At 37.7% G+C, this 27,950-nt stretch overlaps 1 protein-coding gene across 2 annotated transcripts; it reads left to right on the top strand.

The window, feature by feature from the left end:
• LOC103713729 (uncharacterized) lies at positions 1–27,950 on the top strand. 2 transcript variants are annotated; one of them, XM_008800746.4, is made up of 26 exons: positions 1–474; positions 659–718; positions 797–889; positions 2,148–2,376; positions 3,790–3,896; positions 4,154–4,213; positions 5,678–5,778; positions 6,226–6,320; positions 6,588–6,608; positions 7,684–7,779; positions 7,890–8,010; positions 8,123–8,305; positions 8,457–8,653; positions 13,502–13,752; positions 16,908–17,009; positions 17,922–18,098; positions 18,209–18,397; positions 18,510–18,751; positions 18,840–18,986; positions 24,202–24,415; positions 24,739–24,864; positions 24,950–25,090; positions 26,884–26,970; positions 27,052–27,228; positions 27,468–27,527; positions 27,639–27,950. In XM_008800746.4, the coding sequence occupies exons 1-26, from the start codon at positions 241–243 to the stop codon at positions 27,711–27,713; spliced, it is 3,585 nt and encodes a 1,194-aa protein (XP_008798968.1). In that variant the 5' UTR covers positions 1–240; the 3' UTR covers positions 27,714–27,950. The 2 variants fall into 2 exon arrangements, with proteins under 2 accessions (XP_008798968.1, XP_026662997.1); XM_026807196.3 differs by lacking the exon at positions 7,684–7,779.

The raw sequence follows: 27,950 nt of genomic DNA, 5'->3' as shown, positions 1-27,950 counted from the left end.
GGGCCCATAGTCGAAGGGGTGGGCTGTTGCTTCGCAATCGACTTTGGCGGTCTTTCACGCTGGTTTTAGAAGAAACTGCTTTAACGGCGAAGCTCGGAGCACCGTCTCCGACCTCTCCCAATTTCCTCGTTCTCCTTCACGGAAAAGCGTCCGAGATAAGCTTTCGGCGATCTTGAACCCTGGGTCGCCGTTCGGGAGGAGAAGCTCAAAACTTAGCTCTCTCTTCGGCGCCCTCCGACCATGGCGTCCGGCCAGGAGTCCGCTGGGACGACGCTCATGGATCTCATCACCTCCGATCCGTCGGCGTCGGCCGCAAATCCCTCTTCCGCAGCGGCCTCCTCCACGCTCGGCAAACCGGTGACCACGGAAAAGAAATCGAAAAGGGCCACCTTGATGCAGATCCAGAGCGACACCATCTCCGCGGCCAAGGCTCTCAACCCCGTCAAGACCAATCCACAGAAACACAAGAAAAAGGTCGCTTCGTTCCCGCAATCCCTTTCATTCTCTTTTTTTGATCTTTACCTGGTAGCAATTCCTTTTTTTTCTTGAACTTTTACGGGAGAATTGGGTTCTTCATCTTGATCTACTCGTTTTTTCTAGTTATTTTGCTCGGTGTATATTATGCTCTAACATCTTTACGGATCTTGATTCCGAGCAGCCAGTGTCTTATGCTCAGTTGGTGCGGAGCATTCATGAACTCGCCGCCACATCTGATCAGGTTTCCGTTGCTTTTTTTTTTTTAATTTGAATAGTTCTTAGGGTTTCCGATCTAATTTATTCTTGTTGTTCTGTTCAGAAAAGCTCCCAGAGGCAGTTAGTGCATCATGTGTTTCCCAAACTCGCTGTATATAATTCAGTGGATCCTTCTGTAGCTCCATCCCTTCTCATGGTATGCCTTCTCTCCTTGGGCGTTCTTGTGACCGTTGAATCTTTTGATGCATTTAGTTGTAGTCTCTGGATTCTCATCAAGTCTAGATCTATTGGACGAATGCATGAATGAACAAGCCTCAGAAGTACTGGGAAGAAAGGAAAATAAGTTTATCTAATTATTATTAGTTATTGTTGTTGATTTTTTTTTTAAAACTTTCGAGTTTATGACCTTAGTTTGTTCACTGCATAACTGCATTGGGCTAAGACACTTAGCACATGATCTTATAATATTTGATTAGCCGTTTTTAGTTACACACTTAAGATTCTCCCAGAATTGGATAGCATAAGAACTCATTTTTTGAAACTCTGGACAAAGGTTATCAATTGTTCCTTAAGTGACTTTTGTTGGGAGCTGAAATAGCTTTCTGTCATACCAAATAGACAGTTGAAATATCACAATATCATGGAATATTTGCTGGATTAGCTCTAGGTTTGCTGGTTTCCCTAGGGCATGGTAAGAAAAATCCTAACAGATCTAACAAATTTTTATATTGCCAGATTTACATCTTGCTATTTTAAAGTAATGCTGGTTAAGAGAGTGGTCGGAGTTTTATTGAAATGTGGTATATGAAAAAAATCTAGAATTACAGATGTGATTGATATTCAGGTGGGACTTGTACCTTTCCAAGTCATTTGCATACCACTGTGCATGATTTGGTCAATCATTACGCGAATATATCATATATTGCTTTTATTGCTCTACCTACCCAACCAATGATTGAACTAGTTATTTGAGAAAAATACAGTCATCTAGTTGATTAGGAAGAAGTGCAATGGCTAGCTAAGGATTGTTGATTACATTAATGTGATTGTTGACCAGGCATTCGAAAGGTAATTTGCTAGTTAGGAGGAAACAAAAAGTTGTATTAACTATGCATTTGTTGGGAACAGAGATGGCACAGGAAAAGTAGATGGAAGAAGAAATAAAATGAAGGAAAAGGTGGAGAAAATAAAGGCAAAAGGAGTCAAAGTGATCCACATGGGCTTTTCTAATTGGCGTATATTGAATTTCTTCTGTTCAAAGTGCATTTTTTTATTACTTCATACTGTATGACTTTTTTTTTCCATCTCTCAAGTAATAATAAGATTTAACCTGACTTCCATTTTTTAACTTTTATGGCATGGGTGATGCATAAGCTAAACAGAGTAGTTTTTATATGCTCATACATAATGTGGTAAATCTGTTTTAATTTCCATGCTGTTTTATCCTTCTACAGCTTCATCAACAATGTGAGGATAGGAGTGTCCTGCGCTATGTTTATTACTACTTGGCCAGAATTTTATCAGATAGTGGTCCACAAGGTTTAAGTCCAGGTGGTGGGATTCCCACACCAAACTGGGATGCACTTGCCGATATTGATGCTGTTGGTGGGGTCACAAGAGCTGATGTTATACCTCGAATCGTAGAGCAGCTTACTGCCGAGGCATCAAATGCCGACACTGAAGGTATCTTATTTCCTGCTCTCCTGATATAGATTCATCATCACCTTTGTACTTTATAATCAGAACCACCAGCATTTCATTTTTCAGTTATGATTCAAATTTTATCATTTCTCATGATTTCACAGTTGAGATCCAGTGGGTCATCATTTTACCTTTCTATGGAGAAAGCAACGTAGCTGCAGCAGTTGCCAATAAGCCATTTAGAACAATACTATCTTCAATGCTTGCTGTGTTAGGGACTTTGAGGCACAACTTGGACTGTCACCCTATCTAATAGTATTTAGTAACCAGCCACATTTGATTTGAACAAGCAGCCTGGACTACTCATGAAGAAAGTTTAGCATAACACTTCTACTAGTATTGAATTTTTCAATAAGAATTTGCAAGGGAACTTGGCTCTATAAGCTTATGAACTTCAACTGTCCACTATTTTGATGTTTATTTTGATGCGAGAAACTTTGATTTGTCTTGTCCTGGGCAGTTATAGATCCTATTAGTGATTTTAATTGTGAGCAAAATGAGAAATTAGTTTCTTTCCATATTTTTGTAACGATAACCTGATTTATTGGTGTGCCATTGTGGGTTTACTAAATAACAGTTAGGTGTGAATTTGTTCCCATGTGCGATCACTGTGAAAACTATTGGTGGTATTGGCTTGAGCATGGTTGAAAAACTACATTTTTAATGTCTTAAATATGGTCTGCCGTACCGGTCCGTACCGGCCGGCCTGGGACCGGTACCGGATCAGCATGAAATCCGGTACCGGTAATTTATTGTTGAAGAACCGGTACGGGACCGGTTCGGACCGGTACGCCACCGATTCGGACCGGTACGCCACCGGTACGCCACCGGTTTCGTACCGGTCCGGGATGCCACCGGTACGCCGACCGGTACCGGTACGGCGACCGGTACCGGTACGGCGGACCTTGGTCTTAAACATGTTTTACTTCTAATATGTGCTAACTGAATGGCAGTTAAATAACATTTTGGAGGCATAGGTACCAACATCATCTTTCTCATGGTTGTAAAACAAAACAGTTCCAAAAGTGACTTTTTTTTTGGTAGTCAGATACCAAATAAAAGTTGTTATGAGTTTTCTCGTCGTTCATCCATTATTAGGTGCCACAAAGGATTTATTCTTTTTGACCTGTCAATGTAGTTGACTGGAATATGATATCCTACTTCTATTGCCTCGTCCAAGACAGGCCAAGGCCTTTTGTATCCCGAAGAAGATTGTTTGATTAGCAGGGCACATACTAGTTCGAATTGGTCATGCTTGGTTATCAAGGATACTACAAGTGAAATCAGATATATTTATTTCATCTACTATAACCGTTATATTGCTTTTTTCTTTGAATTGTTTCTTATTCCTTCATTTTTCTGGGGGTTAATAACTTCACTTGTTGTCTTTTGAAGTTCATGCACGAAGGCTTGCAGCTCTGAAGGCCCTTAGTGCTGCTTCAGCAAGCAGTTCTGAGATATTGGGCAAGTTGTATGAAATTGTATTTGGCATTTTAGAGGAGGTCTGTCCTATGCATCTACTCAAATTGCTTTTATAAGATGACTACCAAAAGCAAGAGCTCACGTGTTTTAACAGTGATAGTGAAAACAACTTTGCATGTGTTGATGCTAGTTTAAGCATTTAACTGGCATTGTACTATCTCTCCCATTTTTATATCTATATGTTCATCCTAGCAGTCCATTGTTGTAATTCTATTTGTTTGTAGCACATAAGGAAATTTTTGGTGGGCTCAATTTCCACTATGTTATAATCTTTCAGGTCGCAGATACCAAAGAAAAGCGGAGGAAAGGCATTTTTAACAAAGGCGGCGATAAGGAGGTCAGATATTAACTTATTTTGTATGCGTATTGAAAGTTTAGATGAAGTTGCATTCATTCAAGTGCAAGGCTCGCTGTCTTGGTACTAGACCCCGTACTGGTATCATCATATTATAATGTCGATATGCCTAGTATGGTATCCAATTCGGCGTACTGGGTATCGGTATACCCCCGTACCACATATTGGTTTGGTTCCGTTGTGGTACGGTACGGTCAGTATGCAACAGTACCGATCAGTACAACAAATCTTGTTGAAAAGTTATATTCACATATATTCTACAATTCTATGCCCTTAACATTAGTTAGTTCTTGATTTTTGATGGTTTAGTAAGCTTAACATTAGTCACTTCCTTAGCTTGTACCTATAACAATTATATACCAATAAATAAATAAATAAATCATGTCTCATATGTTTGCCACCTTTGCATGTATTATTGTTTTTACGTATTATGCTTATATTCGGTCAACTTCAGAATTGAAAGATAATATATTATGGACATGTACAACAAAGATCTGAGGAGGCTCCAATAAGGAGAGATACTTTAGTTTATGTTGAAGGTTGTAAGAAAAGAAGGGGATGATCTAAGGTATGGATGGATATTGTGAGAATGTATGCGGAGAAACTTGGAATAGCATTAGAGTTGGCTGTAAATAGGAATACTTAGCGAATGAGGATCTATAAAGCTAGCCTTAAGTAGTTGGGTAAAGGCTAGATGGTTTAGGTTATAGTTTATTCACTTAGCTTTATTTTTTTTAGAGAAAAGATGGTCATGCAACTTTTAGTAGCTTTATATGGTATAGATATGTTCTCTTTACAAGTGAGGATATTATTGGATATGATTTCCCAAGCAGAAACTTATTGCTGACAGCCTGACAGGCTCACCTTTTTCACTTTAAAACTTAGTAGCAGGAGTAATCGACCTAGGTTAAGGTACCCATTTCAAAATCTTCCTGGAAACTTGAACTGGCATCCACTCCCTATGCATTTCCTTCCTTCAACAATTGTTTTTAAAGAATTGCTTCCTTGAACCTTCTCCTGCACCTGCATCCAGTTTTGGCAACTAATATTTAAAATAAACACACAAATGTTGTTGTTGAATGTGTAAATTTGTGGTGCAAATTCGAGTTTAATCTTTTAGTAATTGCTTATGAAGAGCTATGCCTGAATTGATATTTAACCAATCTCTCATCTATATCTTTTATCTAATTCAAGCCTTTTTCCAATTATTTTGGGTAGGCTTTATTGGATCTTAATTCGAAACATCCTTTTTTTCAAATTCTATCAACAAGGGGTACCCTACATTCATGAATATCAAATTTAGATCCATTTCATTGTTTGACATAACTAACACCAACCTACATTTTTCTTCCAGGACTAGGACCCGTATTGGTTTTGTTATGTCTTATATTCAGAACAATCTATTTTTTGATGTATAGAAATTGATTTTGGTTCCTATATTTGCAGTCTATTATTCGGAATAATTTGCAATATGGTGCTTTAAGTGCTCTAAGAAGACTTCCTCTAGATCCTGGAAATCCAGCATTCCTCCATCGAGCTGTGCAGGGGTAAGTAGATATATTGTATAATTTCCCAGGAGTTTATTAATAACAGTATGAATTTGTATCTTCTTTGATTTCACCCTTTGGTGGTTCAATCATGACCAGACAGGAAAAGACTGTCATTAGCACAATCTCAATTATTGATGAAAAGGAACACTTCATATGAAAATTTGTTGTTAATGATTAACAAGTCATACATACATGTATGCATGCATGCATAGATAAAGTACAGCTTTGACAAGTGCAATCAAATGTTAGAATATGAAAGACTGGAAAATTGCTTACAAATGGATTAAAAAATCTATAAATATAGAATCTTTTTGCAGCGTAGCCTAAGTGTCACGATCGGATATGCGCATGTTGTGATTTACATTTTCAATTTTAATCTTGTTCACAAATTTATTACTTGTCAATTTCTTGATTTATAATATTTTAAGCTTGATATAACTGCAGGATTTCATTTGCTGATCCAGTTGCTGTAAGACATGCACTGGCAATCATCTCAGATTTAGCTGCAAGAGATCCTTATTCTGTTGCTATGGCTTTAGGTTAATCTTCTTTTTAACTTGACACCATTATGAAATTGTTGTTGATGTCTCAAAAATTCCAACATTTACATCTACATGTGTAATTGCATGCATGAGGGTCTCTCATTGTGTATCTTGGCAAAAACACACTCAATGTGAAAAGTTATGTCTCTACAAATAAATTATGAATGTGGGTTGGCCCAACAATAGCATCCTTGTACTTGTGCTATGTGATGTTTCCTTTATTTGGATTTCAAACTTATATTATATTTCTTTTTTTTCCTGCAGGAAAGCATGCACAACCTGGAGGTACATTTCCAAATCTTTTTTATTATTTCTAAACCATGTTCAAGTTTTTCACTGAAAATAATATAGAATTTTTTGTGTTATAAAATGTCATAAAAATATTATTATGTTCAGTTTTACATGATCATGAACCTTCACTATTTGTAGTTACCAAAGATCATAATTTGGTTTGGATTCTTGGATCTAAGGCATGTTTCAACTCGTGCTATGAGCTGAAGAATTTAAAATTCAAACTTCATTCTGAAATTGGAGAAAAAACATTTTTCTTTAAGTTTTAAAAACTAAATCAAGAAGAGAAGGTTCTAGACTTGGAGGGGAGAATGGGCTCTTTAGACTGTCAAGATGCCATGATACAAAGCGGACGTACAAGCTATGATTATGACACCTCTGATTTTGCACATTTGAGCTTTCTATATTCTTAATAAAAGAGGCACTATAAAGGTACCTGCAGGAAGACAAGTGGATCCCCATTCAGAGTGGTCCAACAAAAGGGGTGGCATTAAACCTGTACTGCCACACATAAATGGACTCAGTATTGATATCCGACTTAACAGTAGAAACTAGAAATATGGAGGAAGACTTTGAAGATTAATGGCTTGAAAATCAATATAACTAAAGCATAATATATAGAAATGCAATTTTGGTAGTAATAAAAATGAATGTGGTAATAAAAATGAATATGCAGACTAGTCAGAATAGATGGCTAATAGATGCCATAGCAAATACCAACCCATCCAAAATCCTTACCTGTCAAGCTTTATCTTATCCATCCAGGTTTGGCTTTATGGATCCAACTTAGCCAACCATTTCTTTAAAAAGAACTATTTCCAACCTCATTTGCAAAGATTTTTATCCATCTATTTTGACACAATAATGTCATGCCTTTTCCACATTCTGGCCAAATGGGCTCACTTTTTATCAGTTGTTGTCATTGGAAAGTTGTTATTGCCATATTAACCCCCCCAAGAAAAGAGAAAAAAACTCTTACCTCAGATGATATCTTTCATATTTGGTTGATCATGCATATAGCATTTCCAGTTTATATATGCTAAGCAAAAGCAGGTATTATATGAAGCAGGTGCTTTGCAGGATGTTCTTCATTTGCATGATGTTCTTGCTAGACTTTTCCTTGCTAGACTCTGTTATACATTATCTAGAGCCCGTGCATTGGATGGTATGTACGTTTAGTTGTCTCACACACTTCTAAATTCTCTCTCTCTCTCTCTCTCTCTCTCTTATTCTTGGATTAATGTTGGATTTTTAATCTAAAATATTTTTATGCAGAGAGGCCTGACATTACATCTCAGTATAGTTCTCTCCTCTATCAACTTCTTCTGGATCCCAGTGACAGAGTTTGTTTTGAGGCAATACTGTGTGTCTTGGGAAAATTCAATAACACAGAAAGGTGCTTTATTTGTAATAAATTGGATATGGATTATTGCATCGCAATTACTTGCTAATTGCTTCTTTGAAGTGATGAAACCACCTCTTTTTATACTTTGATTCCTCTATTGTAGGACTGAAGAGCGAGCTGCTGGATGGATTCGATTAACTAGAGAAATTCTCAAGTTGCCTGAGGCTCCATCAGTATCATCAAAGCATAGTCAATCAAAAGATGCTCTTCCACCAAAACCAAGTAGCGGGAAACCTGCTAATAAAGCGAGGCGTCCTCAACCTCTTATCAAATTTGTAATGAGAAGGTTTATGGAATTTTTTGCTTGATGTTACATCCTTGGCTTCCTAAGTACTTCTCCAAGTTTTGGCTATTTGTTAACTGCAACAGCTTTCTAGTTACTTAATTTTTTTTCTTTTTTCCTTTTCTTTTCTCTCTCTCTTTCTTGTTTTTTAAAGATTGGAGAGTTCTTTCCGTAGCTTCTCTCGCCCTGTGCTTCATGCAGCTGCAAGAGTTGTTCAGGAAATGGGAAAAAGCAGGGCAGCAGCATATGCTTTAGGTGTCCGTGACATTGATGAACAATCCCAACTTCATGCATATTCTGAAAATATCGAATCCCTTGATTCAGATCCCAATGATGGCTCGCATTCTGAAGGTAAACTTTCAACAATTTTATTAATGCTCATGCATCAACCAGATAGCACGGGTGGAATTCTTGTTCAAACATTTATTTCTAAAAGTTGACTGTGAAAATACTGAATTTCCTTCTATTTGTGAATGGAGGATGATGGTTCCATATGGATCACTTTGGAAGATATATACCTTTGACAATGTCCCAGCTTGGACTGAGCAGCTGTGGACTTTTTCTGTCTCTAACGCAGGAAGGAAAAGCGATTGCTAAAGGGCTGGAGCTTAAAGAAGAGACTGAATCTCATTTATAGGGACAAATCAGGGGTTGATTTCATGTTCTTCCACTTCCTCTCTTACAATGAAAATGCTGGGGTCAATGAACTAAGGCACTTTAATTTTTCGTAGCCACCCTGCAAGTTAATTCATCATGCTGTTGCATCTCATGATAAAAGTGGCAATCTGATGCTGACATCATGGTTATGAGGCTATAGTGAGTTTGGGAAGGGGAAGTGGATACGTTAGGTAATAAATATGGGATAGTCTGGTGAAGTTAAAAAGAAATATAAGGATTTTAAATAGGTGTAGGAAGGGAAAGTTGGAGAAAACTACATCTTCATGGCTAAGAACATTTGAATGGTCTTTCCAAGTATGACTTTCCACAATGTATTTGAAATTTTATAAAGGGCTTCCATTTTGAGATATGTTGGAAATTAGAAGAATCTGTTAGTGCTTTTTTTCTTTGAACAAGCTTGAAAATTTTGAGAAGTTAGCTTTAGATTGCACCATAAGGTTGGATTGCTAGAGTGGGTGAAGATAGAATAGTAATGGCTTTCATCATGCTTTCAAACACCACAATTGGACTATAAGAGTGGGTGACTGGTGGCATTGTTAGCAACAATTACATATGAAGGAAAAATTTCTCGAGTTGTCCGATAAAATCGGATGCCTGACATGAAAATTAGTTTTTTTTTTTATAACAATTATAAATCTTAAACATACTAATATGTAAACCATACCTCGATCCCGCAGCGGAAGATGGTCGAGGTAGACCGGATCTAGATCTTTGAACGTTGCTTCGCGAGGCCTAGATTTGTAGGCCCTCTACTTCGCGCACACGTCGAGCTTCGCAGGAAGGTTGGACGATATCTGTATTTTGCAAAAACACTTTTTGCAAAAAGGACCCTAGAAGAAAACACTTTTCTTTTCTTCTCCTTCTTCTTCTTCCTTCTCTCCCATTTCCAACCCGAGAGCTTCGATTCTGGACCGATCGCAGAGGAGAAGAGAGGAGACCAGAAATCCGGATCTGGATGCTTGCCACTGGAGAGAAGATTGAGAGAGAAAGACCACTTCTTCTCTCTTCCTCTTCTCCTTTAGAAAACTCCCACCGAAGCCTCTGTCTGTGAAGTTTCTTCCAAAGATTTCACAGATAGATTCACTCTAATTTTTCCTCTCTGATTCGTTCTCTCCTTCAAGAGGAAAACGTTGGTCTATCTATAGGCCAACGCAGAGAGGATTTAAGAGAAGTTATGAGTTGCCGTTATCGAGTTAAATGTAAGATTCGTAACGTTTGTTTCAGAAAACAAACGTGGAGAAAATCGTCCAATTCATCCGATAACAGCCGGATTTCAAAAATCAAATTTAACCGGAATGTAGCCGGTTCAAAACCGGACATTCCGGTCCAAACGGCAGAGCGGCCGGAGGCCGGACGGTGGCGTGGCGTAGCTTTGAAGCATCGGTGGAGAAGGCTCTGTTTTGCTCCCAGGTGTTTCTCCCATCACGGTTCATAAGAAAAACTCTTAAGGGTCCACGGTTGTTAATGGTCCAGAGGATTTTAAAACAGGTCAGCCATCAACCATTTAAATGGGATATGGGGATTAGCCAAATAGAAAATGGGTTAGCCCATTTTGTAATAAAGCAAGCCTATTTGGTTCTAAACCAAATTGACAGCCCATTTGAATGATTTTTGACCCGAAAAAATTCCACATGAGTCTGACTCATGGGAGATTCAATTGGATCCAGTTTCGGCTCGATCCAAGTCCGACTTAGATCAGAACAAATACGAAATTAAATTCCAATTAAATCATGATCGAGCCCAATTATACTAATTGAGACCTAATCAATCCAATCTCAACAATTGAGTCCTGATCAAGTTCAATTACATTAATTGAAACTTGATTGACCCGAAATACAGACTTAATTAGTTGTTCATCCATGAAATTTAGCATGTACCTCATGTTCAGTGCTAGCTGAACATAGACAGAACCAAATTCCAAATGACCCACAATTTAATTCTTAATTAAATTGGGTCAAGACCTTCTTACTTAGCTTGACTGATGTGCGTGACTCCAATAGGTTCGAACACTAAGCTGGTAGTACATGGACTACTCCATGCACTAATCGAGGTGACCATCTAGCAATGATACCCGACGTCCGGATAGGTCGAATATGCAAAGCAACATTCAAGAACCTAGATGTATGGTTATTGCATAATTCATCCCTATGACCATCGATGATCAAGATGACCTCAGAGTGGACTGTCAAACTCTGGATCCGGTCATCCATAGTGTATTTCAATTAATCAAATCAAGTGACCTATCACTTGGTTTACCCTAGCCAAGGTTTTACTGAATTGAAATACAGCGAGACATCAACTCCTATAATCTGGAGTGGTCAATCCCATCTTGACTCATACACAGACTTCGCGAGTACTTGACTGCACCCAGCATCCTTCTGATCCCTGAATTAGAAATTCAGGTCGTCCAGTGCCTAAGTACAGTGAGTTGCTTGCAAGTCACCGTGATAGTCTCGGGTCTAAGGGGTACTTATGCCCATATGCTTCGCGAGCTAACTCCCGATAGTGGAGTGCTCCGTAGGTGAGTCACTGTTCAGTGACGATGTACTGCTACATCTCACCTGTATGCCATACAGTGTCTCCACACTTCTTGGTTTAAAAGGACAACCAACTAAATGGCATACAACGACCTATGCTTGACATAGCTATCGTTCAATTGACAGCTCATCATTTGGTCGCGAATTAGTTTAAGGACTAAATGATAAAACCTCCTTTATCCACTAAATTAGTCCGATGGACTTCATCACAATACACAGGAGTTCAATTTGAAGATGTATCACTTGTGATGAATAGAAAAATGCTAGAATAAATTTTTATTCATTTTAATAAAACATATACATAATCCAATTTCTTACAATTAAAAAATTAGCTTTGGGACACAATTCCCAACAACATAAACATGTAAATAGATCGATTAATAAAGGGTAGCATACCAGTACTGCTCATAAGAGGAAGATATTGACAATTAACTTGTCTAGGGTCTGTTTAGTTGCTTGAACATGGATTAGAATGTGAGATGATTGTCTTGTTTTTTAACTTATTTTTGAAGCCGAAGCTCCTAAATTTTGCATTATTTGGGGCAAGGTCCGCCATACCGGTATCGATCAGCGTACCGGTGGCAGCCCGGACCGGTACGTACCGGTCCCATACCGGTCTGTACCGGTCCGTATCGGTCCCATACAGGTTCTCCAACGATAAGCTACCGGTATCGGATTTCACGCTGATCCGGTACCGGTCCCAAGCCAGATCGATACGTACCGGTCCGTACCGGCCGGTATGACAGACCATGATTTGGGGCTTACCTCAATGAGGATTTGTATCCTTATTGAACCCATCCTCCTCCCTGTTTTCATACTAGAATCCCATGTAGGTTATGATCAACTTTGACAGGATAGTTCATCTAGAGGGTTCGAGATCAGGTTTTACCTTTCAGATCACTGCCAGCTTCATTATTTAAGTCAATTTGGTTGATTTTACCATGTGTTTTGACACTGAAGTAGAATACAGAGAGGCTTGGGAGCATATAGGATGAAGGTGGAGTCTCTGCATGCCTCTTCATTTGGATTGAAGGGGGCTTCACTACTGTGCTAGCTGCCTTTCTTGTATCAGTCAGAGTAGTCATGCTTGTGCTTCCTACCACCTTTTTCTATGAGATAATTTGAGTTAGTCCGATATTGTTTCCCTTTTCAATGCCTCTCACACTATCCATGAATCCAACAGGCCTGTTGATTAGTTTGCTGGTCTTGTTGTGCACTTAGGTCCATCATTTACCTTGCTTAGTCAAGGGACCTTACTTGAGCATACCTTACTTGTTGATCAGAATGTTATCCTTGTAGCATTGGTCTGCTCTGAGTGTTGAATGAAACTTTTATTTTGTTCCCTTGCATGCCTTTTTCCCCCTCTTTTTTCTAATTCGCTCACTAGTCTAACCCCATATAGTTGGGTTGCTTTACATTAGCGTATAATAGAAAACAGATGCTGCATAATCCTAGGTGCAATATACCACAGGCAAGTGACTTTTCTACCATCATGGACCAGCTTAAGGGGTCAAAGTAGGATCTACCAAAGTATGCAAAAGTTTTGCCATCATCTCTCAACCAGATATCAATCCTCTAAATTGGTGAGGCATTTTGGAGAGGAGAGGATATGGCATGAGATGTGAAGGCTGATTGGCAAGTTGACATGGTTTGAGCATTCAATGGTCAAGCAACAGTAGAAGGTTTGCCTAGATTTGGAGGAAATTAGAGAAAAGGAAAGGTAGTGGTCAAGAATGCGAAGATGTTTACGTTTTGCTATTACCTTTTACTATAATGACAGATTATTCAAATGAAAAATTTCAAGGAATAAGAACTTATATTTGTAAGCATATGGATGGTCATCTTCTGGAGGTGATAACATTCACAACATTGCCTTCGATTGGCACTTAGATTTTCCTATATAACAGTTAGCAACATCTATTATATGAAAGTGGTTACTTTTCTTACAATTTAATGTAGATGATGTTCTTTGTTATGTTTGCAGTTACTCGTAGAGCAGGCGGTATGGATACAATTGCAGGTTTATTAGCTTCACTAATGGAAGTAGTACGCACGACTGTAGCATGTGAATGTGTCTATGTTCGAGGAATGGTGATAAAAGCTTTGATCTGGATGCAAAATCCACAAGAGTCATTCGAAGAACTAAAATCTATCATTGCATGTGAGCTGTCTGATCCTGCTTGGCCTTCGGCACTATTGAATGATATCTTACTTACTTTACATGCTAGGTTCAAGGTACCCCCCCCCCCCCCCTCCCCCCTCTCGGTAATCATTGATATCTGTTCTTCTACCTTTGTTGAGTCTTCGCGGTTAAAAGGAATTGATTGGTGTGATACCAGTCAAATGCCTTCTTGTCACCTTTAAGTCAGATGGATGTAGCTAACCAATTAAAAAGAAAATTTTAAGCTTGTTTTAGTTCAGTGTACTTTTAATGACTGAAAAATGTTTTTTCTTATGTTGTTTATTTGTTTGTGTTTTCAAGTATTGCATTGAAAAATATTTTGCTGTTCTCAGAGTATGCATATCGTTATCTCGTATGATGGACACATAAATTAGCCAACCATGATTATGATGTATCAGATAGCCTGTTAGACTTTTAGGCTAATATTTTCTAGATTGTTATTGTTTGTGTTAATTTATTATATTTTGCATAAGTTTTCCAATTTTAGTTACTTTAAGTGAGTTCCAGTATATATAAAAGATTGGATAGGTCTGTTATATTAGACATTAGTAGGGTGGCAGTTTATTGGGTTCAGGTGTCAAATTCAAATCGGGTCAAAAAACTCCCAGCCCATACCCAAATATTTATAATCGGGTTGAAAAGAATAAACCTGTTTATCTTATATGGATCCATAACCAGTCCATCAACCCAATTAGAGCTTCACTTGTTAATAGTATATTTAGTAATTGAAACAAAAATATATCAAAAAATAGAAAATTAAGAATGAAAAATCCAAACAAAGTGAGAAAAAAATTAAAGTGGAGAAGTAAACATGATGAAACCCTAAAAGTGCCATTCCCTCCACTTTTCTCTTCAATACATTTTACAACCTTCTTAACTATTAATTCTCCAACCTTCCTGATAATCTGAAACAATCCCTTGACTAGACCAAGGTCTACCACATAGTTAACCACTAAGAAACCATAGAAGCGAGGGAATGGAATTTAAGAATTTTTTCAACCTATGGTGACCAACCGGATAGGAGGGCTAAATGCATACTGACCAATATAAACCGGATTGGTCTTGAGTCTCGACAAACCCAAATCTAACCCAATTATTAAAAATTACCCAAATCCATTTATTGCAGAGGGGTTCTTGGTGGGTCTGGTCCGAAATTGCCACTCCTAGATACTAGCTGCTGATAATTTTAAATGTACTGCTGGTTCTTGGTTGCCTGAAGAAGTTTACTTTGTATTACAAGTTTACAACCTTGTATTTTTTTTGAGAAAACTTACAACAATACACTTAGCTTAGACGTAAGACATCTATGCTGGTGAGGTTCTAATTAAATGTTATACCACATAATGCTCATTCAAATTATCATTGAAATTGGAAGTAGTTTTAGGTAATTCGTTATTGTGCAAGTAAATGAGCATCTCTATATAATTGAATGATTTCGTAAGTGCTCTCCAACTCAAACAGTAACCTTATCACCGCACTCTTTCTCTGTAAAGTATGATACTTTGGATAACATGCCGTAGCATCTTATAAGTGGGAAAAAATGGCATTCTAGCAGATGGAAATATTGGTCTAAACTTCCAGCAATTTTTTGCACAATATTTCAGAGAGCTTGTGAGCTCAACCCCTTCTCCTATTTATCTTAATGGACCATACCCAATCCGTCAACCCAATTTAGAGCTTCACTTGTGGATACTATATCTTAGTAATTGAAAAAATAAATAGATCAGAAAATAGAAAATTAAGATTGAAAATCCGAACAAAGTGAGAAAAAATTAAAGTAATGAAGAAAACATGATTAACCCTAAAACTAGTTTTCCCTCGACTTTTCTCTTCAGTGTATTTTATAATCTTCTTAAGTCCCAAGGTTCACCGTAACCGTGCATACCGCCCTGTACCAGGCAATACAGTATTGTACTGATACTAAATTAAGACTTGGTACAAGGAGCATATTGAGTTTTGGTATGCCAAACTGTCCTCTATACTGGGCATACTAACACTATACCAACATGATACCATTGCGGGGTCTAATACCGAGGAGGTAACCTTGTTAATTCTCCAACCTTCCTAATAATCCGAAACAATCCTTGACTACACTAGGTCTACCACACAGTTACCAATAGCATAGGAAAGTTTATCGAACCTATAGTAAGCAACCGGATGGGAGGGCCAAGTCCATATCAACCCATTTATAATTAGGTTGGTTTTGAGTCTCGACAAACCCAAACCCAACTCAATTATTAGCAATTACTGAAGCCCATTTATTTCAGGGAACATGTTTGTATCCTTCGTGCAAAAGAAGGGTACACCTTCCTTCATGCGAAAGAAGGATGCGCCTTCCTTGGCACGAAAGAAGGATGTGCTGTCCTTCGCACGAAAGAAGGATCCACCTTCACGCCCGACGATGACTGTTGGATTGCCCACTTCACAGATTTCAAAGTACTCCGAACTCCGGCAGTCATCCGCCTACACAAATCTCAGAGTGAGTAGTGGATGATCCAACGGTCATTGGGCACAAAGGAAGGCACATCCTTCGTCCACGCAATGGATACTACCATGATCCTTATTTTAGAGGGGGCTGACAGGTGGGTGGGTCCGGTCAGAAATTGCCACCTTAGATATTGCCTGAAGAAATTTACTCTATTATTACAGTCTTACATTTTTTTTTAAAAAAAAAAATTCAACGGTACTCTTAGCTTGGATGTAAGACCCCTATGCTGGTGAGGTTCTGATTTAAATTTGAGATCACATAATGCTCATTCAAATTATCTTAGGAATTGAAAGTAGTTTCAGGTTCCTTGTAATTTTGCGAGTAAATGAGCATCTCTCTGTATATTTAAACGATTTTGTAAGTGCTCTCCAACTCAAACAGTAACCTTATCACTGCATCCTTTCTCTGTAAAGTATGATACATGCTTGGATAACATGTCATAGTATCATATAAGCGGCGAAAAAATGACATTCCAGCAGATGGCAATATTGGTCTAAACTTCCTGCAATTTTTTGCACAATATTTTAGAGAACTGGTTTCACCACATGACATCAACATATATATTTCACCCTCTTCCTCATGCTCTTACTCTTTTGAATAATTTGTCATGTTCAAGACCATTATATTTCTAGATGAATAGTCTTCAGTTTCTGATGTTTCTCTTTTACATTGTTCTGTATGATATAATTATTTCTTTCTCTTTTATGCTTGAAATACCAGGCAACTCCTGATATGGCAGTCACCCTACTTGAAATTGCACGAATATTTGCCACTAAAGTCCCTGGAAAGATTGATGCTGATGTTTTGCAACTGCTATGGAAAGTAAGTTCATACTTTGGTATCTGTTACTTGTCTGAATTTTGTCCATGAAAGCTATGCTGCTTCTTACTTGCATTTCGTGGATGTGTATGTCAATAAAAGTAAATCAATTACTCCAAATTTCTGGTTCAAATTTCTTTTTACTACCTCCATCAAAATCTCTTTGATTTCAAAGTTTTTTTATTTCCAGTTCTCTTACCTGAGCTGTCATTGTTTCATGCCGCACATGGTGCTGGCAATAAACACTTGAGAAAAATAGCTAAAAAGAGAGAGGGAGAGAATGTGAAATCTTGTCCAGTGAAGGGCAAATATTCAACATTAATATGACAATTTTAGAGAAGCAGGTTCACCAATAGTTGTTCATATCTTGTTCTTTATTTGTGAATCATGCCAACATGAATCATGGAAAAGTGAGTAGACTATTACTTTTATCTGAGATACTTTGAGAGCTCAGAGAATCATGCAGAGATGGTGCTTATTTCAAGTTTCCACTCTCAGCTTGGTTATCATTTATCAAATAGGTATTAGCAAGTGAGCTTTTTTGGTCATATTCTCTTTTTCTGATTTTGCTTATCATTCAAATATTTATCTGTAGACTAATCTACGCATCCCTTTATCACAACCTTTTCTGGTTTGTGTTTCTATTGTATGATCATCTTGATTGTTTAGGTGTAAAATTGTTACGGACTTGCCATTGAAGTTTGAGAAGTTACCATTGCAAAGTTTACTTTCCTGAATTTCTTGTCCAATCTCCTCTTTCCATATGTATAATTTAAGTTTTATGTATACCATCTCTCTGTGAACATGGATTCTGGCATTTTTTATATCCCTGATATGTTGGTAAGATTAAACAAATATGCAACAAATGTTACTTTCACGGTTTCACCTAAATTATTTCTTTCCTTTTTTCGCCAGACATGTCTTGTTGGGGCTGGACCAGATGGGAAGCATACAGCCTTAGAAGCAGTCACAATAGTTCTTGTGTTACCACCTCCCCAGCCCGAGTCAACATCAGGACTTACATCTGTTGATAGAGTATCTGCAGCTGATCCAAAATCGGCTCTGGCATTGCAAAGATTAGTGCAGGCTGCAGTAAGGAATTTTGGCTTTACAGTGGAATGTTTAAGAATCTAGGGCTGAATTTGTACAAACATATAATGAACTGCAAATAAATGCATTTTATTTGCTAATGGTTTGCACAGGTATGGTTTCTCGGTGAAAATGCAAACTATGCTGCATCTGAATATGCTTGGGAGTCTGCAACACCTCCTGGCACTGCACTAATGATGTTGGATGTTGATAAAATGGTGGCTGCTGCCAGTTCGCGAAATCCTACTCTTGCCAGTGCATTAACACGGCTTCAACGGTGTGCTTTCAGTGGGAGCTGGGAGGTGTGTATTTCTGACAAAATTGTATCTTTATGATCTATTCAAGTCCTCGTTTATTGATAGCTACAGTTAGACAATGGAATATTCTTTTCTGAGTTTAAGGCTATCTGCTCAGGTTCGAATAGTTGCTGTTCAAGCCTTAATTACTATGGCAATCAGATCAGGGGAGCCTTACAGGCTACAGATATATGAATTTTTACATGCTTTAGCTCTTGGTGGTGTCCAGTCTCAGTTCTCAGAAATGCAACTTAGTAATGGGGAAGATCAAGGTGCCAGTGGTACGGGTCTTGGATCTTTAATAAGTCCTATGCTTAAGGTCCTTGATGAAATGTATAGAGCACAAGATGATCTGATTAGGTAAGAGGTGAAATATTATGTTCCTTTTTTGAACGGTACGTTTTATTTTGTATCTTGATATATGTTTGCTTAATATGTTCCTGTGCAGAGATATGCGCAATCATGATAACAACAAGCAAGAATGGACAGATGAAGAACTCAAGAAACTATATGAGACTCATGAGAAACTCCTTGATTTAGTTTCATTGTTCTGTTATGTTCCAAGAGCAAAATATTTGCCTCTAGGACCGACCAGGTAAGGTTTCATTATCGATCTTTACAACCACGAAGAATTAGAGCAATTATGGTAAATTTTTTTCATGGAAAAAAGTAAACATTGTATTCCGACCATGACTTTAAGATGTCTTATGGATTGTCTATAGTCATATGTTGTGCTCTTACATGGAATACTCATTGTAATGTCTATGATGCTTGTTGTTATAACAATACTTCCTATCAGATATCAAGCCGTGCCTGAATTAGGTAACCTATTAACCTTTGAGAAAAGGTTGTGGGATCATATACCATGTTAATATAGTAAAGCTGAAATTGGAAAACATTTTTAATCTGATTTTATTTTCTATATTTGGCTTATATGTTATTGAATAGATGCTCTAATGTTTATTTAAGAGTTTATTTGGTACCATCTTTCTAAGACTTATTTAGTTAAATCAAGGTCTACCGAACCGGTATCAGGACCCGTACTGGTCGGCGGATGGGTCGGTACATATTGGTTCGGTACTGTACGGATACACAGTATGCTTAGGCGTGCTAGTTCTAGCACGCCTATTTTTTTTGAGTTTTCAAGTGCAATTAATTGGTAATCAATATTTTTTAACTTTTTCAATGATTTTAAGTCTAATTTTTATTTTATTTTATTTCTTTTTATGTTTGTTGATGTTTCAATGATTCTGATTTAATCTAAATGTTGCATCTTATTGTTTTAAAATGATACAAAATATAAAATGATTAGCGAGATGTTGCATGTTACAAGAAGCAACATGAAATATCCTTAAATCAAGTAGTGAGGTGAAAGATATAAAATAATATAATCAATTACATATATTTAAAGTACAACATACATAGCAATATCTAAAATCTCTTCGAGTGGCGATGTATCTCGTAGATATCTGGATCATAGCATAGTCAGAAGGCAGATCAGCCCACCCCTCTAACTAAGCAGCGTTATAATCTTGTATTTTCATTCTTTAAAAAATGTGCTCTGGGTTATAAGCACTCTCGGATCTCTCACTGAAGTTCTGCCTCTGAGAGGTGTCCTCTGGCTGATAAAACGACTGTGAAGGCCATTCGAATAAGTCGGCAGCAAAATTCGACCCGTAAGATGTTCCAGGCTGGTAGAGAGTAACCACCAGAAGATGCCTCAGACGCATTATATCCATATTTGTATCCGTATGGGTCATAGGCTGCTTGTGGTTGCGGGTAATAAAATCCAATATATGACTCGGCATCTGATATGTTTATGAATCCTACTCCACATGCGAGGTCATTTGTAGTTGCATCGTGTCTTCTGAATGACCTCGAGGAGCCCGTCTTCTATATGCAATCGTATCCTCATGGGCTCTACCAGATTGTGCACCATAATTTATATCCTGTGTAGCATACATAAACTAGGACTCACCGGTGAATTGAAGACTACCCTATGGTTGTCTCATAAACGGTGGTCTCATATCTTCCATCCTTTTCTGGCATCAGATCTATGACCACCAGAACTGCTGCTCCTGGTCTATGAATCCGAGTGAACTGGCTCATCCACATTCTCCATTGGAGCTGTAGGTGCCTTTTGTTTTTGTTTTTTGATGTGTTGGGCAATTGCCACTTACCTAGGTAGTTGCCACTTATCCTTCGTGTCACTCGTTGTCTGTTTACCCTTCGCGCCACTCGTTGTCTGCTTATCCTTCGTGCCACTCGCTGTCTGCATACCCTTTGTAGTTTGTACTCTTTTCTGCCTGCTTACGCTTCGTGCCTTTCTCTGCTTGGTTATGTTGGAAGGATGCATATCGTCCTCCTAATCGAGTCGACCGGATAGTATAGTGGCTTCGTCTAAACATCTCTGATCATATCTCTAAAAGAATGCCTCGATTTGGCTGGAAAGATTCGTAGAATATTACTCTTTTCCCATTGCCTTGCATCGACCCTAGCTTCACTGGCTACGAAATTGGCCTATCGTGGAGGCGATCCTTGCTCATCAAGCTTCGGCTTCTGCTGCCAGCCCATGAGTCATCCGTTCATAGGATCATTGCCATCATCAATGAAAGCACTATAGATCGGATCTGTGTATTTTAGCTCAACTTCCTCCTGAATGCATTTCAGCCTCAACTTCAGATTGTAGCGAACTTATATAAGGTCATTGAGGCGCTTCCAAGTCAAACAGGTCCTCTGCTTGCTATGGATGAAGGAGAAGGTGAACCAATTGTGCTCACAACCACTCGAGGAAACCGTTTGGGAGAGGATCCAGATAGCTAGTTACTTAAGATTTTTCGCAAACAAACCAAAATAAATCCACCATTCAACTGCAAAAATATTGGAAAAAATTATATATAAGATAGTATCATATTAGTAACCATCTAACGCCAGGTAAATATCCTCCTAATGTATAATATACCCAAATTCATACTTTTCTTACTTACGACAGTTGTCAAGACTCCAAAACTGTCGGTGCCCTCTCTAAATATTTTGGTCTGTGAAAAAAAACTATGTTGTAATATGTTAATAATTGAAGATACTAGTTAATTTATACATGTCACTTACGTTAACTTATCTCTTCTAGACATTGGGTCGTGACTTCTGGATTAGGCTCCATCTTGTAAATTACATTACTAGAGCGGCTAGAAAATCGTCATTTATATCGATTCCAGCTACGGTATACTGAAACCCAAGATTCAGATAGTATGTTGTAGATTGAGTTCATTATTGTCCTAGTAAAATTGTACAAGTACAGAAGCAGTCTAATTTTTAATGTTCTTTCTTACCTGTTAGATGCAAATCCTTACCCATCTGGTAGTCTCACCGCCGCTCAATGATGTCGATGTACTTCTGGGCATACATTGGATTTGCCTCTTTGATTTGAATATTTGTCCTCTCCATTATATGATACAAAAAGCCTATTTAGGGGCACCTCTCGCTGTTTACGGCTCAAAGCACTTCATATAATGGTCTGATAGCCTTTTCCGATCGGTTCGAGGCCGGAACCGAGTTTAATAGACAAACCGACCAGGTTCCCCACCGGGTATGCTCGGTACAGCCCGACCTGGGCGGTTCAGTTCGGTGCAGCCTACCTTAAGTTAGATATTAAAGAAACATTCATGCTTAATTTAGTTAGAATGATTTCAGTATCCTTTTTCTTTTCTGGAAGGGAGGGTACTGGAATCCACCCTAATTTATTGAAGGCATGACTTTGATATCATTTTCTTGAGGTGAATATCCTGTTTAAGTTGTTGGATAAGAGCGCTGCTGGGTTTCCAAGAGATTATGCACACAAAGGGTGGGAACATTCAGGTCTATTATGTGACTGCATTCATGCAATTTTAAGACTTCTGGTCATGATGTCATCAAAGATACATGGCAGCCGCATATGCAGGTTATGGAATATTTTAGAAAATTTAAAATTTGATAATCTGTCAAAGATTAAGAGAGAAGGCATGCTTCAGGGATAAGAAAATCAAGATATTGATTATATGTATGTGTGTATATAAAAGAAACTTTGATTAAGAAAAAGAAGTTAACAAAAAATAGTTTAACATATAGCTCTCTTATGATTCATGATTCAATAAAGAACTTTATCTGACAGAAACAAAAATATGAAAGCAATGCTTGAATATGAGATCTTCTTAGCTAAACAGATTGCGAATAGATGAACCTGCATCATTTTTGTTATCTTGAATGTATTGTAGAGTAGAGAGGAAGGTTAGATGAAAGCATATCTAGAATTAGAGACAGATGCATGAAGTGGAGATTTATACTGCATGGAATAGTGGCTGGTAGAAAAGGTCCAAGGTTCCAACTAGCCAATACGAACATGGCATAGATGAAGATGCTAAAGTGGATGTTTGGGAAAACTAAGGAGGGTGGGAAGGAACTCATGGGCTTCTTGTCTAAGGGTTAGAGATGATAAGGCAAAAGGCTTGAATTAAAATGGATGGAAATCATGGGGAAGGATTTTGAAACCTAGTGGATAGCAAATCTTCCTAATGACTCATGAGGAAGGATTCATGAAATCAACCTCAAATAACTGGAATTAGGCTTGACGATTAGGGTTATAGTCAGGTGAAAGACACCCCGACTATCATCACGTATGCCAAGAGATAATTTGGTCTGATTGTTCTCCATGTCTTGAATGTATTATACTAGATGGTGAATGGATTGTGGAAGAGATCTTGCATGTAGTGGAAATGGTGTTGCTATGTGATTGCCACAACCTTTGTGGTTTAAAGGAAATTCTTTGAAGATTTAAGGCCGGTGATGTATAGATAAGAATGTAACCCAATGATAAAGGTCTAGGAGCATGTTCTTGTCTCTATATATTTGGTTAAGTAAACTGAAACACTTGCTCAATATTAAATAGCATTCTTTTAGAACAAGGTAACCGCCCTTGTTACCTGTTAAGACTTACCTCAGAGCAGTTTAGAATGCAATCAGTTATGGCGGTGAATTTATGTACTTAATGTAATTGTTTGCAATCCAGCTCATTCCCTTCGAGGATTTTTGAAATCGATCATCTTTTTGAATCATTTCTAGTGCTTAGAACTCAAATATTTGCATTCTTGAAATGCATGTTTGACAATTTTAGAACTTGTTACAGTATTTTCTTCATAGATGCACATTAACACCTCTAACATATAAGGATCATATGATTTTGATTTTGCAACAAGACCACCAATTCATTCGACTTGAAGTCTTGCTGGTTTACACTTTTATCTGAGAGATCTTACTATAGTTATCTTTCTCCTTCAATCTTATAAATTTTGTGCTAGAATTTTTGTTAGTTGTTAGCTTAACCTAAGGTGTATTTCTTCTAAGGTTTGTTAAAAAATGGGAAATATACTTCAGTCCGAGTTCTTGAACATATTGCTTATACACATGCATATATTATGGTGGTGCTTTGTCGTACTCAGCTGGCCAACCAGAACTTTGGCTTCTGCACACCTTAAAATGGCAAAAATTACCAATCCCACAGGTTTATGCTTCCAATATGTTGGGGGTCTTTTGGTTATTCAGAAGGATGAAAAGTTACTAATTTACGTCATGATGTGGGGCAAGTGTACATCTTACAACAACCAAAAAGTCCAACAATGTTTGGGAAGCTGGGAATACATATTTGGTATCTTGGGTGTGAATTCTTTAATTTTAGACTTTTAGACGACTTGACTTCATATGTGCCTTTATATGTATACTTCCATGGCCTGTTACTTGTTTCTGATCTCTCGTATTGGTTTACTGGACTTTGATGACAGTGCTAAACTCATTGAGATCTACCGTAACCGGCATAACATTAGTGCATCAAGTGGTCTGAATGATCCTGCTGTTGCTACGGGGATTTCTGACCTGGTTTATGAATCTAAAGAAACACCTAAAGAGGCTAACACCATTGATCCTGATTTGGCAATGGCCTGGGTAACAGGTTTGGAAGATAGTGCCTGGGGCAGCAATGTTCCAGCAATGGAAAAGGTGTGATAATTATCCTATTTACTTTTAATCTTTGTATGATGTTGGTTTTGTATGAATCTGCGACTCAAAAGGATAAATAAAATGGATTAGCTACTGCAGTATAAACATTGACAAAAAGATTCTATGTTTAATTTATGAAATACTTGTCATAAGGTTACCTTAATGGAGTAGTACTTTTGGCAACAAAATAAAAACTTCATTTTTTTTTTTTACTATGATGACTACTCTATTTTACTAAGCTTCATGTATTTTTCTATATCCTGTTGTGATATGTGTCTTGTACAGATCATTAAAAAGTTCATGCTATCTATACTTCATTCTAGGTGAATGAATTTCTTACTGGTGCTGGAACTGATGCTCCTGATGTGGAGGAGAACATGACCTCCCGGCCATCTGTCACTTACGAAGATATGTGGGCTAAGACAATTCTGGAAACTTATGAAGCAGAGGTACAATTGCATGGTCCTTGCAAGTATTGGTCACTGATCAGCATTCTTGAAATAAGAAGTTTAATGGTTAACCTCTTTGTTTCAGGAAGATGATGCAAGGTCATCTGGTACATCCTCTCCTGAGTCAACAGGTTCTGTTGAGAGTTCCATATCATCCCATTTTGGTGGCGTGAGCTATCCTTCATTGTTCAGTTCGCGTCCATCAGGCTATGGGGTTTCACAACCGGTAATCAGTCCTGAAATTCATGAGAATATATTTTCTCTTTATTTGTGAGTCTATTGTATCAGATGGATATGACTCTTAGTTCTTCAATCTTTTCTTGGATTAATACTTGGTTTAGCAATTCTCTTTGCATTTGAATAGTAAATTGAGAAACCGGATATGCATTGGTACCAGCATTGTTAACTCCATTACTTGATACTATTCCCTTTTCACCAGCTGAAATATTTTATGACCATTTGAATTTTGAAGATAGAAAATTCAAATGTGTGGTTAAACTATGATGGCTTAGTTCGAGTAACCTTTCTGCAATACTATAGGAACTTGCTCCTGCTTTTGGATACTGCCAAAATACAAATATTGACATCTAGGGTGTTGCACCGCTCCAAAAACTCAAAAACTCTCTTCCAAATTTGGATGCTATCAAGCTTTTCTCCCCCTCTCTTACAGATGTATCTTGCTCAAATAAATGTTTAATACTCTATGATTTTGCTTTTCTAAAAAGATGACATGTATCATCCTGTTCACAAAAACACTGAGAAAGCTTTTATTAAAAAATTTATTGTAAATTCTCCTTTAGACACAGACATCTATTAGGACCCATGCATGCACATGAATATATTTTATGCCTCTCCTATATCTTCCATCTTTATTTGTGGCCCTACCTCCAATTTGTTTTTTTTGCAGCATTAAACCATGCTCTTTTAGTGTGCCATGATATGGTTAGAATGAGTATGTCAAACAAGTAGGCAAGTAGCCATATCATGCACATGAGTGAATGACCTTTTTTTTAGTGTTGATGATGAATTACTGCTAAACTTGTTCACGGCTATAAGTTTGTGTGTGCTGATATTTGATCAAGAATCAAACTCAGCGAGGTTGATATGGTGTGAAATGCCAGGCTTGTATTGTAACAATTTGCCCTTCAATTTACAGAGTAGAAGTATACAAATATGATGTTAATTTGAACTTGATTCATCATTAATTGAATTTAAACCATCCCATGTTGTTGAAAAAGCAGATACCAATAGCAAAATTAGCTTGCATATTTAGTTACATGACCATGAATCACAAATCAATTCTGTCTATGCCTCTTTTGTGCTTCTCCTGTTTTTACAATCTTATGAGAAGCCCAGTCTTGTGGTTCTGTAATCAATTATATTGTCACAGATGCATGGGTATTTCATATGCAAATTTCTGAAATTTTAAGCTTGATGGGCAAGGTTATTGTAGTTATGCCAATGAGGTTATATAATTATAATTATATGTTGTATTGGCAACATCGCATTCTAATTGTAGCCAACTGCCCCTTTAGACAGCGAGGGACTAAGGGACATGATACAGAACTTTGCAATTATTGAAAAAAGAAAATTCTTACTTTGTGTGTCAAGTAACTTCAGATTTACCAGTTACTGGTTTCTCTTCATTGTTTTCTGTTTAATGTGACAGTTTTTCAAGTTTCTTTATGGGTATTCCTTGCTTGGTTGAGCTGTTTGTGTCTTGGTTAAATGTAGAACTGAGCCTTGTCTCATCTATACAGCATCAGGTTGATTTGAAAATTGGCATGAACACCTAATTTTCAACCTTATGTCTTCGTAATACACAACTACAACCATAACTACAGGCATTATCTCATCCAGCATGGATGGCTTTGTGATATATATATGCTGCCATGTGAGATATCATAATAGTGGACACTACTGCTGTAAAGTAACAAGCACTTCACTGGACAAAATTTGTGATTTACCTCATAACTAAACAAAGAGAAATTTTAACCTATCTGAACTTGATCCAATCAGGAGCAAAGGTCAACAACCACTTCAAGTAGACTCAGCAACACTTCCTTTGGTGGTCCATCGTCAAATAATGAGGGTCTAGGATCTCCGGTTAGCCTTATTTTCAAGTTTTGTCTCTGATCTTTTTTTACACAATGAAACCGTCGAGTTATAATTTTGCTCCTTGTTCAGATCAGGGAAGAACCCCCAATGTACTCGACATCTGTTCTGCAGAGACTTGAATCTTTTGAGAACCCTTTAGCAGGGCGTGGAGCTCAGAGTTTTGGCTCTCAGGATGATGCAGATGGTTCTGAGAAACCACAGTTTGGGAAAGCATTGTATGATTTCACTGCTGGTGGTGATGATGAGGTAACTTCACATCTTTTAGATGGGTAGATTCTTAGAAGGTTGCTATCTTGATTGTTGCAGAAATGCTTGCTGTCTAAGAGAAGATGCCTATTCACCTTGATGCCTTCTTTTTGATTTCATGCAATAATATCCTTTTGGCTTCTTATGTATATCCTGTAATGGATTAAACACAACTCTTCTGAGGAAAAAAAAAAAACAGAAGATAACACAATTCTTAATCTGGATTGTCATTTTTGCAGTTAAGTTTGACTGCTGGAGAAGAGGTTGAGATTGATTATGAGGTTGATGGTTGGTACTATGTAAGTCTAAAGAAGTCATTTGTCTTTTCTATGATTTGATTTGACACCAACCAATGTAGTAGTCAAACTCAAAATAGTATCTAAAACCGGATCACAAATGTTTTGACACAGGTGAAGAAAAAACGGCCTGGGAGAGATGGGAAAATGGCTGGACTGGTTCCAGTTCTCTATGTCAGTTCAACTTGACAGTTATTAGCATCTCAACCAAAGCTGATACCCTACTTTTAAGACCTTAGATTTGAATATTGCCCAGATATCCTGCACCATGGTTCTATTTTCTGGTGTCTGCCCTGCTTTGCATTTTTTTGTAGTCTTACTGGTCAATTCATTTTAACTCGTTGACAGAAGATCACGGTAGATATCTATCTTTGTGCACTTTATTCCTGTTGCCAGTGCGTTCTATATAATGTTTATTGCAGCAAA

This window comes from Phoenix dactylifera, chromosome 14, assembly GCF_051530095.1.
Source record: "Phoenix dactylifera cultivar Ajwa chromosome 14, Ajwa_hap1_PhDact_Kaust_v1.1, whole genome shotgun sequence".
Classification (NCBI taxonomy): Eukaryota; Viridiplantae; Streptophyta; class Magnoliopsida; order Arecales; family Arecaceae; genus Phoenix; species Phoenix dactylifera.
The sequence above is the reverse complement of the archived record's forward strand: the minus strand, read 5'-3'. Positions and strand labels throughout refer to the sequence as shown.

Excerpts from the sequence above, each read along its gene's own strand:
- LOC103713729 (XM_008800746.4), top strand. The coding sequence starts at position 241 with ATGGCGTCCGGCCAGGAGTCCGCTGGGACGACGCTCATGGATCTCATC. Across the intron at positions 3,897-4,153 it reads TATTTGGCATTTTAGAGGAG|GTCGCAGATACCAAAGAAAA; the intron begins GTCTGTCCTATG and ends ATAATCTTTCAG. Across the intron at positions 8,654-13,501 it reads TGATGGCTCGCATTCTGAAG|TTACTCGTAGAGCAGGCGGT; the intron begins GTAAACTTTCAA and ends TTATGTTTGCAG.